The sequence below is a fragment of the Adiantum capillus-veneris genome, chromosome 15 (genome assembly GCF_014529385.1).
Source record: "Adiantum capillus-veneris isolate H3 chromosome 15, ASM1452938v2, whole genome shotgun sequence".
Lineage (NCBI taxonomy): Eukaryota > Viridiplantae > Streptophyta > Polypodiopsida > Polypodiales > Pteridaceae > Adiantum > Adiantum capillus-veneris.
The window spans coordinates 25,404,112-25,421,060 of NC_140945.1; the positions used below are offsets into that span (position 1 = coordinate 25,404,112).

At 45.2% G+C, this 16,949-nt stretch overlaps 1 protein-coding gene across 3 annotated transcripts in view; it reads left to right on the forward strand.

Annotated features, from left to right (window-relative positions):
- The window catches only part of LOC147440409 (uncharacterized), a 95,407-nt gene extending 79,262 nt beyond the window's left edge, over positions 1–16,145 (forward strand). For all 3 annotated transcript variants that reach the window (XM_086530150.1, XM_086530151.1, XM_086530152.1), the window contains exon 14: positions 15,680–16,145. In XM_086530150.1, the coding sequence (XP_086386276.1) occupies positions 15,680–15,747 (68 nt within the window). In that variant the 3' untranslated portion in view covers positions 15,748–16,145. The remainder of the gene's footprint in view (positions 1–15,679) is intronic.
- The last annotated feature ends 804 nt before the right edge of the window (positions 16,146–16,949 follow it).

A 16,949-nucleotide genomic window follows, 5' to 3' on the forward strand; every position in this document is an offset into this window, starting at 1 on the left:
AGTATCACAAGAAAACACCTACGTCGTGTCCATACTTCTCCGCGTGCAAGTATTGACCCCGTTCGACCTCCTGACGCCACTCGATGCCATCTGACGCACCTGCTTACCTCATGTCGTTGGCCCGCGGATAGCTTCCTCGAGAAGTTTTACGCGCTACCAACTCCTTCTCATTGTAGAAAAAACACAGTGGTATTGGTAATAGTGAAAATCGATGCACTATGTACACTCTGTCCTACCTGTACACATGTGGGCCCCGCGTAACCCCCTGGCTCTGAAAAATGGGCAATTCTTTATTTGATGCACCATGCATGTATATGTACATATGCGCAATCCCTTGCTCCAAATAACTCTTGACAACGCCTTCTGTGGTAGTACTTCAGAGGACTCAATAGTATGCTTTGACGCTCTAATGACCGCCTTGTATGTGTCATGCAGTAACCACAAACCCAACCTTGCTTTGGGCAAGAAGACCTTTAATTGGCTGAACACTGGTCTAGACTCTACTAGACCAAGGCGAGTGACTAGACCACCTGGTTGGACCAGGGACGAGGAAGAACTAGACCAGGACGAGAGCTGGTTGGACTAGGGCGAGAGAGGACCAGACCAACAGGTTGCATTGTGCAAGGGGAAGTAGGGGAGGCTAGGTAAAAACCAGCTAGCTCCTCGATTTGTACCTCAACAGAGAGTGAGACTTCAGTTGAGGTCCCACTGGGCGTGCCAAAAATGAGAGCACCTATAGCGTGGATTGTGTGTCGTGCTCTCTACAGAGGGTGCTCCTTAGTGCAATGTGCGTGACACACTCAAACAGAATGAAAACACAGGAAACAATAGATAACAACAAATCAACACAGAGACACAGCAACAGACCAGAACATATGGACTCGACTATCTCAAAGGAACCAGTACTTACTTTGGCGTGGCAGCACACTCAGCTCCACCCTAGAACTCACTGGTACAATGGGGGTGTCGAGGCTCAGATGTGCAGGGATGGTGCAGACGTGCTGTGTATAGACTCTCTGCTCTAGACGACGACGCTCGACCATATATGAAGAAGATGATAATGATGACCCAACAGCTACTACTCATATGTACAACCATAAAGACCCACCAACGGCTCATAAATGTCAGTCATCTAAGTCTATCTCCAAACTGAGTGGTGGTGGTGACATGGCCACGATGTCCACTAGACCACCGTCCGTATCCCTGCCACGTGTCACTGCCCAGCCTAGAGAGTCTGTCCGGTGTGAACTAGATCAGACCAACTGTACTAACTGTGTCCTGTGAAAGTGACACTGTAGCGTGCTACAATTACCTCAAACCAACCATGGGCACGATGCCATTTGGGTCGTGGTCGATCGGCGCATGAAAATGGCGCGATTTATTCCTACACGTTCCATTGCAAAGAGCCACGAGCTCGCTCAGCTTTTTGTGGAACACTTCAACAAACTATATGGTTTACCCGATGAAATTGTCAGTGATCATGATCCAAAATTCAGAGGTAGTTTTTGGCAAACGGTCTTCGAGAAATTGGAGACCCGTCTCTGCGTGTTGTCTTCAGATCATCCTGAAACTGATGGACATACCGAATGCACGAATCAAACTATGGAGGACATGCTACGAACGTATGTCTCCCGACGTCAATCTAATAGGAAACGCTATCTCCCACAAATTGAGTTTGCTTATAACAGTACAAAGCACTCGGCAACTGGCTATAGTCTGTTTATGCTTATGTACGGTTTCAAGGGGATGAAGATGCGATCGATAGCCGATTTCTTACACGATGAAATGCTTCAGATCACGGAAGAGAATATTCAGACGGCACGATCTTGTGCCACTTTTTATGCCAATCAACATTGACAACCCTACGACCTCCAGGAAGGCATGTGGGTGTACCTTAGGGTACCGAAGGATTCCGAAACGATCCGAATTGGCCAATGCTTGAAATTGTCTTCTCATTATTGTGGTCTGTTTTAGATCACAAAGAAGATAAGTGGGGTTTCCTATAAGTTAAATCTACCTCCAGGCATTGCTGTTCATCTCGTGTTTCATGTGAGGCGTTCGAAGGAACGGCTAGGGCAGGATGACTTACCCTCTTGAACAAGTCCCGAACTTGGTAGACACCTACCGTTACATTCCACTTGAACCTGCATCGGTTCGCGACCAAAGGGTCCGTAAGTCTCGTAAGACTTCGTACCCCGAGTATTTGATCGAGTGGCAACATCGTTTTGAGTTTCAAGTCACTTGGGAGTCAGTCAGATCGTCCAGGAATCGTTGCCCCGGCTTTATAACCGAGGATATTGCTGAGGACAACAATTAAAAGTAAGGGGGGAAGTGTTACGTCCCTCGACATTAGGATGGGCGCTTGCAGTCATGTTCGACTAGTGTGAACATGGCCCTTTGGTTATGAAGTCCTATACAGAGTCTCATTTGTGAGACATCTTATGTGATCACCACACTTGGACTCTAGGCCCTTGGCAGCTCTGCTGCACATCCGTACTGGTGGGGTTCGGTGGTATGGGACACTGGCCCTTGTGGCAGAGGCTAGCCTGCTTGGCTGCAGGCTCCTAGGCTCGGGGGTGAGTGTGTATTGGCTCGGAGATGAGCTTGATGTCCGCTCTCTACGTGTGTCTGGCTTGTGTCACATGTCATGTGTCTAGGATGGATCCCTAGGGGGGTGGATGAGCTCACCAGATGAACCAAAGTGTAAGGCTGTAGATGAGCCATTGGAACTTGGTAACTCACCTTGGCTGCCTGCTGTCCCACAAGCGCTCCCAAAATCGTGTCAAGAACTCATACGTGAGACCTTTCCTACTAGTGAGTCGCTATAGCAAGACGAGCCTCTCCTTGCTGTCAGTATGTGACGATCCAGCCGAGCAGTGTACTGGAACAAAGGGGTCCCTTGGTGATCGGTTGGAGTAAAGGGATCCCGCCAAAACCACTCTCCCAGGTCCCATTGCACTCGCACCAAGGGGCGGCTTTCCCAAGCCCAGAGGCGCCAATGTCTTGGCTCAAGATTTGACGGGTTTGGGTCAGTGACAAGTCCTCCCATTGATCTCCACAACTCAGATCGGTTGTAAGCAACACTGAAGCACCTCTAGTGCCTCGTCAGTGACGTGGAGGCGGACCTTTTTTTTTAAAACCTCGAAGTAAATGCAGGAACTTGTGATTGAACAAGCCCTGACTGAGATGAGGACCTCCCATCACGTGAAGGCCCCCATCTAGTAGGGAGCTGCTGGCTGCAAAGGGGTGTGCCACTGTACAATTTTTGCACACATGCTCTGTACCCCCCTCAAGTCTCACAACTTAGTGTCTTGAAGCTCCTTAGAACGTGATGAACTGCAGCGAGTCCCCAAAGGTATGGTTTGGACCCTCTACCATGGGACCCCAAGAAACATGAGGTCTGCTACCAACCATGTGGCCTCACCCACTCCTCAATGCAAGCGGGTTGGTGTTGCTCAAGGACACCTCATAGTTGTTCCCAAGACCGAAGCATACTCACAACAAAGTGTCTCTGGCTCAGGTCTACTCTGCGCACCTTTGAGAAAATCCAACCTGTGGAGGGGCTCCAAAGGCCGCTCGTCGATGGGATTGCGTGCCTGAATTTTTTGTAGCAATAGCGTCTTTCACGGCTGCTCCCCTAGAAAAAGTAACCACAAGCTTCCCAAGGAGGGCTCTACTGTGTCGTGCTGGGTCAATGATCCCCAGGTTCCAACCCTCCTTGGAAGCAAGGTAGAGTGATGATCTCCTAGGAGACTTTCGCGTAAGCCGACAATATGTCTTGCCCGGACCACAAGAAGTTCCTGATGAGCCGCTCTAGCTGGCTGATACAAGAGCTCAAGAAAATCCAACAAGACGTGATGTACCACGTAGTGGCCAATAGCACTTGGTTGGCCACCACAACCCTCCCAGCAAGAGAAAGCCGTGTTGAGCTCCAATGAAGCAGTTTCCTCCGAATGGAAAGGAGGAGAAGAGTAGCATGTTGCCTGGTGACAGAATCAAACCACCCTGGCAGCCCAAGTAGAAAACTATTGTCCTTGGAGGAACCCACCTAAAGCCCTCTCCATGCGACCAATTGGGCATGGGATCACTACCAACCCAAAACGCCGCTATCTTTCGCCAGTTAATCAGTGTGCCCATTGCATAGCAGAACACGTCAATAGATTGCTCACACCTGTGCAAGTTGGCCTCTTGGCTTTCCCTTGAGTCATCAACAAACTAAGCGTCCAAAAGCTCCTCTCCTTCAATAGGCAATTGCAGGCCTCGCAAACCAACCTCTTGTGAGGTCAAGAACCTGCTCATTGCCTCAACACAAAAAAGGAACAGGAAGGGGGACAAGAGGGCAACCCTGTCGAAGCGAGCATGAGAGCTTGAAACGTTCCCCTCTCCCCCTTACCAACAACACTTGACTTTGCGCACGCCTGTAGAGAGCTGACACTCCCCTAATCCATACATCTACGAACCCCATTCAACGCATAGTGCCCTCAAGGAAGCCCCAGTCAACTCTGTCATATGCCTTTTGAAAATCTAGAAGGAGAACCATAAGATCCTCTCCTCGGAGACATGCGAGGGCAATCGCCTCCGAGAAGGTAAATATGTTGTCAAGCATAGTGCACTTCTTGACAAAACCTGTGTGTGTCTCATGTAAAATGCTCCTAAGTAGCGGCTGAATTCTCAACTGAGAGCCCTTGCTAAGATTTTGTAGGCTGAGTTGAGGATGGTGATGACTCGCCACTCGCGAATCTTGTCCAAGGAGCCTCCCTTCTTGGGGATAAGGTAGATCAATCGCTCGCTCATGTTATCAGGCATCTCCCCTGTTCTGTAGAATGTGGTGGTAAGCACTATAGAGGTCTTGACCAAGCACCTGCTAGTACTTTAAGAAGAAACAGGGAGTCAAACCATCTTCCCGTTGGCAACTACCCATGGGAAGGGCCTCCTGTAGTTCCTCGGGCTGAAGATGGCTCTCAAGCCTCTGGCGCAACTCCTTTGTGACTAAACAAGGCATCTATGCCTACACCTGCTCTTTGCATGCATCACAATGGCTTCGCTGAAAGTAACTCACTGTGAAAGTCAATGTCAATTGCCCTCATATTGTCGGGCTTTGTAGCAATAGATCCATTGGGCCTGCTCAATTGACCAACACTGGCGTGCACATGGCAAGGACCCTCAATGTCAAACAACTCTCGAGTAACTCTGTTACCGACGTGAGTCCACTGAGATGCATGACGATGAAAGGCAAACTCATGGCGTCTCTCCTCGATGGTGATCAGCTCCTGCCGAGCGTGTTGCATCTTCTCATCCATCCAAGGGCTACGTGGGTGGCGCTCCCACATCCGTTGTAAGGAGGCCATGCCTCGTCGGAGTTGCTTCTTCTCCTCCCTGGTAGCAGCCAAACTTTGGAGGAGGAGAAGCAAACTTCGGGAGGAAGAAATGAATTAGCTTCACAAGGGCATTGGTCGCTCTAGTTCCCTTGCGTGGCCAAACTCTCTCCATAGTGCCACAACTTGCTCTTTGAGCAAGTTGTATCTAGCAAAATTCTCTCTGGGATGCGTAACATGACATTGCCACTTCTCTGTCTGTCTGACACAATAAGAATCACTGGTGCATGATCGGAAAAAGTAGTCCCTGCCAAAATGTGTACGAAGCGGAGTCTAAACTGCCCATATCACAAATGTGGTCACTAGCATAGAAACGATCTATCCTGACTAGATTGACGTCCCTTACTCTGCGGCATAGTTACCCGGAACGGGAGTTGGAATGGGGAACGCGGAACGGCAACATGCATGAAATGCCATTCCCTGTTTCGAATACTCGCGTCTGAAACACGGAACGGGGATCCGGAACGGGAAATTGGGATGGGTGAACTGTAGCATGGTTGCCTCCAATCCTATTTGAGGGGTCCTCCAACATGTTGAAGGTCCCCCCAATGCACCACTGCATTGCGTGAGGGAAGGACTCCACAATATGTGACCAAAATTCAGGCCATGCACTTGCATGATTGGGCGCATAAATGTTTAAGAAACTTGCAAGGCTACCTTGAGCATGCATGGTGACCCGGTGGCACAATACTACTTCGTGCCCACAATGGCGTCTTGCCATGACTCTGCAATAGTCATACATACACCTCCGTGGATGCCTCAGGCCACATCGTGTAACAAAATGCTGACGTGTCAAAGCCTAAAGAATGGAGCCAACTTACAGATGTGGCTGAGGGGCCTAAACCCTAAAAAGAACAAGTAACAGAAAAAGTCCTACCAACTTATGGGGACCCCGTTCGATGGGGCCCCAAGTGACATAAAGGAAGAAAATAAAGCAGGATCCAGACACACGCAAAAACTGATGACGTGGCAGATTTTCAAAAATTGCGCTGGCATGATGATGTGGTAGGCTATACGGATTTCCGCGTTTTACGTTGGTTGATGGCGTGGCAGGTTGTACGGATTTCCGTGATTTACGTTGGCAGCTTTTGGCTTTGCTTTTTGGACCAGAAGCTTTTGAGTTTGAAAAGCTTTTTACTGTAATCTCTTTTCAAGCCAAGGGCCTTTAAATATGAGGTTAGGGCTCATTCTTTGGCATGCTTCCTGGAGAAGGTGCAGAGTCTGGAGTATCGGCTTGTACTATGTTGATGCAATATAAAGAAATATCGAAAGGGGTGCCAAGGTTTGGGGCCAATACTCTCTGGGGTGGAATTCCACCACTTCGTGTCGCGTGTCGTCTGTCTTTGAATTCAGTTGTTATTTGAAGTGCTTAAAGTTGTTCAATCTGTTCTTTTCTATTGGCACGTGGTGCCCGTCTTGCGACACATCGTAGAATGTCTCATACCTACCTCGCAAAACGTGACCACATCGCCAAATGCGGCTCACACACAGATGATGCTCCTTGTAGCATAAGAATATCAATAGGTGCACCCACCAGGCATCTTTGGAGCTCCTATTTTACACGACCTTGATGGCGTACAAACTGTGGTCCAACAAGGCCCTGGATATTCCATGAGACAATCCTCATAGGGTCATTGAGAGAAAACTGATGCGACTACTACATCTTTGCGTGCAATCTTCGAGGCCGGTTTGGATGGGGAGTAATCCGCATCCGATCGACCTCAAGATAAGCGAGTTTGCATCATATGTTCCACCCATGCCTAAGAGGCTCATGAAGTCCTCTAAGCTACATCCTTTGCCCAAGAGTCCTCATGAGTATATACATAGCAAGAAGGGAGTCGTGCATCTGCAAAAAGTGGATACTAATGTGTCTGCATCCTGTGGCATCGAGCATTGTCATTGTGAACTTAGCCAACGGCCACAAAGTCTGCACCAAATTTATGATCCTGAGGTCCCTCGTGTGATGAGAGAACTCAAGGGCCTAAGTCTGAATGGAACCAAGTGCCGAATCCAATGTCCAATCCTGTTGCAAAGTGGAAAAGAGTATCACACTCTAGAGTCTAGAGCATCTTTACTATGTGCCGCAAGAAACATGACATGAACCCGAAAGCAAGCCGCCTCTAAGTTAGCATGGGGGTCGCCAAGAAATTGAGTGAAGGCGTAGCTAAAGAGATCCCACCTTCTGCTGATGTCGAAACTAGAGGTACCCCCTGGAATAGACCCAAAGGCCAAGGTCTGAACCAAGAGGGAAGGTTGAAGGAGGGGCCGCCTCTCTTGAACTAGCCTATTTGTAGCAAAAGAGCTGCCCTAGGAGCAACGTGCACCAAGAGTGAATCGAACACTCAGGGAGGATCTCCGGGCTACATAGACCTTCTATTGACACCGCGTCAGATGAACCACCCGACCATAGCCACCATCCGGCAGCACCCCCGAGCTGGGGCCAACGTCTAAGGACGTAGGCGTGCACTTGTAAGACTGAGCGTCTCGCCCTCACCTCCTCGAAGTGACCTCACTCCTAGCCTCACGAACTAGCCACTGACACTCTTGCCAATGTGGGTTGATAACTACAAATGAGACCTTGGCCTCCCTTTTGTAAAAGGGGCCGGCCACACTGGTCGGGTTTACAATACGTCCGCTCAGACACTCGACGCCCATCTGATGGTGTCTTAGACTAGATCCCCTCTCTTGTAAGCGGGAGATAACATACTCCCTCCCTTAAGAACCATTCATGTCCTCATCAATGAAGTCGGGATATTGAACTTTCAAAGCTCTAACTGATTCCCAATTAGCAAACCTTTCAGATTGACCCTTCCGTTTAATTAAGTACTCATCATAAGCTTTTTTGCACAAATGACGGGTACAATGATCTAGATTGGCCTTTGGTTCTCGGGGAATATACCTAGTTTGTATATCTTGCGATACATTTTCCTCAACTAGGCACAACTATGCCGGCTTCACCTAACTTTTCTTTAAGGTGGTTGACATGAAAGACTGGACGTACACTAACATTTGAAGGAAGATCCAATTTATAGGGAACTTGGCTAATTTTCTTTGTGATCAAGAATGGACCACAAAATCTAGCTGAAAGCTTATAATTCTTTTCAGTTCTCATAGTCTTGGAATCCTTGGGTATATTCAAATAGACCCATTGTCCCACCCATAGAGTCCTTGGAGATCTCTTTTGATTAGCATAAGTAGTGACCCATGACGAGCCGTCTTTATACTATCCTTAGCGAATTCGAGCATTTCTTGCATATCATACAAGAAATCACGAGCTTGGCGATTGTTGACTTTTTCTAAGCCATTACCAATAGGGGATTTAGGCTCAATTCCGTACATCAATATGAATGGACTAAATACAATAGCAGAATGCTTGCTACTATTATAGGGAAACTCTAATTGTGGAAGGTACCTTTCCCAATGAGATTGTCTCTCAACATGTCTAGTAAGGTCCGATTCATCCTTTCAGTCTGTCCTTCAGTCTTAGGATGATTAGAGGATGACATACTCAAGCGAAGGTGAGCGAACACATCTTGCCAAAATTTCCGAGGAAACTTAGTATCTCGATCAGTGACGATATCTTCTGGCAAACCATACAACTTATAAAGTTGATCGACAAGTAAAGCCGCCAATTCATTGCTTTTTAGTGTCAACTTCTTTAGTATAAACTTCGCCATTTTTGTGAGTCTATTGACCACAACCCAAATGGCATCATTGCCACGACTAGTATTTGGCAAACCAACAATAAAATCCATAGAATTACTCTTGCCATTTGGCATATGGGATTTCCAATGGATGTAGCAGGCCAGCTTTCCTAAGGTGCTCTGTCTTATTGACCTGACACTGAGTACATCTCTTTAGTATGTAAGAGCGCATTCTTGGGCAATAGAAATACCGTTTGACCAATGCTAAAGTTCTCTAGATGCCTGGGTGCCCACCGTTAGGAACAATATGGCATCCGAAAATCCTTTATCGAATCTCATCGATTTCTGGCACACAGACTTTCCCATTCCTAAACAATAATCCACCTCTAATGGAATATTATCATTGTCTTATCTCTCTAGCACGACTGACTTGGGTCTCCTGACCACCCAAGCTTGTACGCGAGTCATACCTCGCTTCGACCTCGTTCTATATCTTGCAAAAATAGTTATTGGAACGACATAGCCCTGAGAGAGAGAGAGAGAGAGAGAGAGAGAGAGAGAGAGAGAGAGAGAGAGAGAGAGAGAGAGAGAGAGAGAGAGAGAGAGAGAGAGAGATTTTAGCCATAGACAAGGCATTAACCTGGAGAATTCGGCTGAGTGCATAAGCAACCTGATTGCTAAATTCTTTTCTATAATGGATCTCAAAGTCAAACTCTTGCATAAGTTCAACCCATCTAGCCTTCTGGCCTCTGAGATGACCCTGATCGCAGACATAGCGCAAAGAGTGATGGTCTGTCCATGCAACAAAGGTAGCGCCATATAAGTAATGCCGCCACTTTCTCAACGCGTGGACCACGGCATAAAACTCTGTTTCATACGTTGGATAATGCATTTCAAGGTCAGAAAGTTTCTTACTTTCAAACGCAACAGGACGTCCATCCTGGTACAACGTTGCACCAATTGCATAATTACTAGCATCCGTTTCGGCTACAAATGGCTTGCTAGGATCCACAATATGTAATATTGGCACAATAGTCACAAAGTGCTTTAGTGTCTTGAAGCTCTTGTCGAGACGCTCATTCCAGACAATAGGGGGTATTCGTACGTGATGATAGTCTGATCGCAGGTCTATCTTTGTAACATACAGCGCTCCATGGAGTTTATCTATCAGATCGTCCATACGCGGGAGCAAATATTTATTATTAATAGTGAGCTTATTCAATCCCTTGGAATCGACGCAAACGTGCATAGTGTTATCCTTCTTTTGAGAAAGTAACACAGGTGCTCTCCATAGGGATTCTCATGGCCGAACAGAACTCTTGTCGAGATAATTCTTCAGCTATTGTTGAATCTTGTCCTCTGTAATTTTACTAGACCGATAGGGTTGTTTCAAAAAAGACTGATTATATAATCTACTCCTCTCAAAGGTAGGAGGTAGATCATCAAGAAAAACATCATTGAAATCAGTCACGATTTCTTTGATAAGGATGGATTCATCATAATCCGGAAGTTCAAAAGACATATTTTTACAAAATTCAGTAACAGAAGTAGCAAGCACTAATGAATCAAACCAAACAGATGGTATACAGTGATAGAAGTCAACATCAGAAAACTTTATATCCTGAAACATTCCCAAAGCAGTAACAATTGGTATTGCAAACCCATTATTACAGAAATCTAATTACAAAGCAAAATAGATACATGAGGCATGTCCTGTTTAACATAAACAAGAGAGTGATGTAAATAGTCTATATACAACGTGTCGTGTTTATCATAAAACCATAGAATTCCTAAAATAACATGTGCTCTATCCAGGTTCTCTTTGTAATTAGCTAGCTCGAGCGTCAAGTTAGGAACCATCTAATTCCATACATCGGTATTCTCGCCACGAGCTATCTTCACACGATACTCATGGTCACTGTCCGGCGTCGGCAGGTGTAGTTTTTGTACCAATTGTACATCCACAAAACTATGTGGCTTTCATTATCAAGGAGTACAGTCACGTCATGACCATTGATCTTCCCGAGAAAACGAAGAAGCTCGTGCTTATTAAACTCCTTGGTGCTAAAAGTACAATTAGTGCATGAACTATGCGCTAAGTGATGGATTTAAACTTGAATAACGTCAGAGTTACTTGAGATCTCTTGAATTTAAACTAAAGGGCGTCCTTGCGGTTTCTTGGGCTTCTTCTTGGGGTAGTCTTTAATTTTGTGGCCTGTCTGACCACACCCAAAGCAAGTCCCCTTTTCCATTGCGTTAACAAAGCCAACATTCTTGGCTTTCTTCGTCTCTTGAGAAGGTTTCGACGAGGATTTGGACCTTTGTTGGAATTAAGGCCGCTTCCTCGGAAGTGTCCTTGTCGGATTGATGATTTGGTTCTTCTCATAATTCGCCCCATTTATCAAATTGAACATCCTGGTTGTTGCCATAGCGTCCTCAACGTCATTCGGGGCTTTATCTTTGATCAAGGCGCAACGGTAGTCCTCGTGTACCCAGTAGATACATGTGCACAACATGCGTGGAATCCACCTTGCAGAAGGCGAGTGTTTCTTTGAAAGCCGTTGTATATTTATCAAAAGACAAGAGTTTTCATTGAAAGACTACACAATTTTGCATAAGCTTTCAAAGGATCCATCTTTGCGAAATCTTTCTTGAATTTCATGCAGAAACTAGCCTATGTCGTAGGCTTCTTTTTCATGTCGTGCCACCAGGTAAGCACCTTACTGCGCAGATAGAGAGTAAACGTATGAATCCTCCGTTCATCATGCTCCCCATGGAGATCATAATGCGTGTTCCTCTTGGCCATTTCTTTCGAGTTGGCCATGCTACATCATCACTTTGTGACATTTCCCCCTCTTAAAAGAAATGTAATTGTCCTCGATTCCCCCTGCAAAAACATCGAAAGGACAAAGAAAAATTTAAATAGAGACCCAACTCTACGTACTCATGCACCAAACTCCTCTAATCCAGGATCCCTTATCAATCACGAGGTTCGCAGATGCAAATCATAATCATTGTAACCCATTTAGCAATCACATCAAGACCGCAATAATCTTTTCACCCATGTCTTGATCTACTAAATCTTGTTACTATCATATTCATATCCTTTCTTTTAACATTTCATTCATGCTCCCTATGCCCATGCCCATGCCCATGACCATCTCCACACTGAACATTGTGTTTCAATCATTCAATCAAGCCATCTCATTTCGTCCAGAACTCTTGATTCACCTAGATAACTGTGCAGCCATCTCATTCTTTTCGGAACTCTTGATGCATTTAGAATAGTATCTAGTCATCTCATGCAAATAGACATCTTGATGCACTAGAATTTCATTCAATATAAATTCAGTCTTCATTCAGATTTCATTCACTTAGTCATCACATCCAGATCTCGCTGATCTGTAACAGATGTCTAGATGCTCTAAGTTGAAATCATTCATTAGACAAAATGTTGCAGACATGTCATCTTGCTACATGTCTCTAATAATACACACATGAAAGAACGCATGCCTTCAGTTCAAGTAAGGAAATTTCCAATAAAGTCATTCTGCAAAATACTGTCAATCTGTCAGTACTAGTAAACTCTCAAAGAGAAATGAGTGACTTTATTGAACCTAGGATATCTGTGACAAAGGAGTGGAGTGGCTCCCCTCTTGTGCAGTCTGCATTGCACCAGATTCACCTTGTTGATTTATCGGTAACTTTCGACATGGACACTGCTAATGACTCAAAAGCTTCAAGATACAGCTCTGTATGAAGAGAATTTGTGATGTTTTTCTCCTCTAGCCACTTTCATCGAGGGCCAAAAAGTTCCTTTAACCAAATTATCCTGTGGACCTAGCTTACCTTTCTGTTCTTTTTTTGGATCTTGGAATTCTCTGATGTACGAATTGATTCTCTTTATATTCTTTTCTTGTGCCATGGGGCCTAATGGTAGCCTCACTGGCCTTCCTTGTCCGTAGGCATTTGAATATCAATCATTGGATTCCTCGGATGCACTATCATCTGATTCCCTTTTTTCTTCAAAATCTTGTGATGACCTTGCATTTGGTTCCCTTGGCTTCTCGGGACCCTCAGATGCTGTCACAAACTGCTGACGTGTCAGCCAATTGAAGAACATAGCCAACTTGCAGATCCCGGCCGAGGGCCTAAACCCTAGAAGAAGCAGTAGAAGAAGTTTTAACAACTTGCAAAGTCTTTCGGAGTGGCCTATTTTTAAAGAGGAGTTCCTACCAACTTATGGGACCCTGTCCGATGGGGCCTCAGTGACCTAAAGAGATTAAAATCGATAGCACACACCGAAGAATTGCGTTCCCAGCTGATGACGTGGCACGGTTGTACAGATTTCCAAATTTTGTGCTAAGTGCCGACTTTGCAGCTTGTAGGGATTTCTGGATTTACGTTGACATGCTGACGTGGCACCTTTACGGATTTCCGTGTTTTACGCTGACTGTTGACGTGGGAGACTGTACGGATTTCCACAGTTTCCGCTAGCAGCTTTTGGGCAAGATTCTTTTGAGTTTGATGCTTGTCATGTAACTGCTTTTCATGGGCCAAGGGCCTTTAAATATCTGCAGAGGGCTCATTCTCTGGCACACTTTAGTAGGAAGGTGCACAGTGTGGAGTACCGGCATTGTTCTCAGTTCAAGCAATGTAAAGAAATACTTAAAGGGGCGCCAAGGTTTGGGGCCAGTGCTTTTTTTGGGTGGAATTTCGCCACTCCCCGTCTCGTGTCGTCTAACTCTCTCAATTCAGTTGTTATTTGAAGTGCTTAAAGTTGTTTAGTCTGTTCTTTTCCGTTGGCACATGGTGCTGGTCTCGTGATTGATGCACTATCTGATTCCCTTTTGTCTCTGGAATCCTATGATGAACAGTCATCCAATTTCCTTGGTTCATTCTCTTCATTGTCTTGCCCTTTTGAGGTGGACACTAACCTGTCCATAGGATAAGTCAATGAGCCGGCATGCATTCCAAAACCTTGCTTGGCATGTCCCATAAGTCTCTGGATAGAATCAAACTTTTGTTGCAGACAATATTGTCGAAATCTCTTTTGGCAAATCACAACAAAATTGCTCAATCTTGTCCCTCAAAGTAATCCCTCAAAATGAGGACATTGGAAAATAAGTATCCCAAAAGCTTTGATAGTAGTCATCCAACTTATCTTTCTTAGTCATTCATGGATGATACCAAGCCGTGATGCGATCTTCTTTGTATTCTTCTGATATCCAACTTGACATGAAAATTCCCTTGAATTTTACCCACATCGTACATGCTTCCCTACGTAACAACAGAGTAGACGACCATGTCTGTGCATTTTCTTTCAAGTAAGATGTTGCCCTTCGCACCTCAGAGCGTTCTGAGAGCTGCTCGATGGGCGTAGCCTGAAAACGTGTCAGACATGACTGCCTTACCTCCTTCCTTGAACTCCTTGGTCTTCTTGCTCTCGCTATCACTATCAGAAGAGGATGAGCTCTCCTCCTTTGAGCTGCTAGATGGCCTTCCATGCCTCTTAGATTTTTCAAATATCTGCTTTTTTTGCTTGTTCTTCGCTTCTTCCACCTTTTCTCATCCTCACTGGATTGAGAGGACGACAATCTGTTAGAACTCTTTGAAGACCAAGAAAAACCAGGGCTATCCTCAAAATGAGCACGCTTCTTGGATCCGCTGCCACCTCAAAAATCGACTTCTGGCCCAAAATGGGCAAAATCCACGGATTTCCTCTTCTGTTGAGTGCTTGAAACCTGTCATTAACTAGTTCATCTTCTTTTTAAGAGTTGTGTCCAGCTCCTTCTGCGAGTACAGTCTCCACGTTTGTGCACTTAGCGTCTCTTTCAGCTTCCTTCCCAACTTGAGGGGAGAATCAATGGCCTCTTGCCATCTCGAATGTATCTCATCAATCGGGTAATTCTTGAGGTACTCCACATATTTCGGGTTTTTGGAATTCAATCTTTTATACACCTGTCAACCTGCAGCTGACATTTTTACTCCTCTCTGGTAAAATTTCCCGTTGGAAATTCGCCTAAATCTCTGTTGGTTTCTTCAATTCCTGCATTGGGTTTCAACTTTTCTTCATCTTCCTGGAGAGGGGTGTTGTCTCTATCAAATTATCCGCGAGAACCCATGTGTAAGGATTGGATCCTCTGTAGAAGTAGAATTGTCACGTGCTCACTTCACTTGCGCTACGTGGACATGCTTCTACTATAGTCTAGCTTAGGACCTAGCTTGGCACTTTGTGAGCGTCTAGCAGGACGTGAATACCCAGGCAGGTCATAGCTGCATACCCTCTCTTGCACAGTATAGCATTTCAGCACATAGGCATTACCGCGCATTAGCTTAGGACCTAGCTTGGCACTTTGTGAGCGTCTAGCACAGTATAGCATTTCAGCACATAGCCATTACCGCGCATTAGCTTAGGACCTAGCTTGGCACTTTGTGAACATCTAGCAGGACGTGAATGCCCAGGCAGGTCATAGTTGCGTACCCTTTCTTGCACAGTATAGCATTTCAGCACATAGGCATTACCGCGCATGAACCACCTCTAAAAGTGCATTTTGACGAGGGAGTGTTTGAGCTGTGCAAGTGTGTGTGTGTGTGTGTGTGTGTGTGTGAGAGAGAGAGAGAGAGAGAGAGAGAGACTAATCTTTTCATTGTCTTCAGATCTTATGAGAGCGTTTTCCGGTGTATGTCAAATGCTGATATCTACAGAAGCTTTGGAACCGTATTGAGTGCAAAAGCTGTTTGCAACAGATATGTGGATACCATCGCGTAGCTTATCAAATTATCCCGACAGCTAGGAATCCTCTCAAGGCGTTTGATAAAGCTCTATGTAAGTAATGGGGATATATCAATTAGCCTATGAAATATTGCAACAACTGCGGATCCTGTCAATACTCATTTTAATCCCTTGCTTGCTTAGCACATCGATTCAGCATTTTAGATTTCCACAGTAATCAAGCAAGTTTTGTTATCAATTTTGACTTGAGCCATAGAAAAGGGGTGGGCCAAAAGGGTACCATCATGTATTGCTGGACTAGAGGTGTATTTTTGTAGTGCTCCACAATGAAGGGGTCTAGAAGACCCTGTAAATTATTGGCAATATCACATGTAGCACATGTTCACGTCTGCCGCCATAGTTAGTGTCTTGCATGAAGAAAGGATGAGTAGTGTTTAATTGTTGATAAAAAAGAGATCGTGTCTCATTTGGGTTAAAACTGCTTTTGAGGTTGGTATGTCAGAGTCGAATTTGGGTGTAGCCTCTTTGAGGTTTCAAGAAATTGCACTTATGTCTTGTATCCGTGTTGTACGAGTTTTAAATGTAGTAGCCGAGTTTTTGCGGTTTCTTTTCCTTGGTGTGAATGATTCAGAAAATTGTTTCTATAAAGTTTAAACAAGTTGCCTGAGGAGCCAGCCAGTTCTTACCAACATAAAGCATTTGTTGGGTATAACCAGCTTTATATTCATGAGCCAAACGGCGTACCAAATATATCAATATGGATGTGGAGGAATGAAGCAAGGTAATGCGATGATGAAGGTGTAGGGAGTCACAGAGCAGCATTTGTAATGTTTGGAGATGAAGTGGAGACTGCACATAGTATAAAGTGCTGCAATAGTACTAGTGAAAAGCAAGTGCTTTGGGTGGTTGTGCTTGCTGATGAATACATTTTGAGTGCTATTTGCTGGGTCACCTATACCATAGGCATTTGCAGCTGCCAAAACAAACGGTGTGCCGAGAAGGCAAGGACCAATATTGAGGCGCATGAGTGCTATTGTAGGTCTAAGTGGTCATGAGAATGTTTGCCATTGGGACATGTTAGTAGGCTTTTAGTGCCAGTTCTCATTTCGGCTTGCATTGAATTTCTACATGGTTGTTCATATCTGGCATGATATATGGTTGATTTTAGTCAAGGCAGAATAATTTTATGAAATA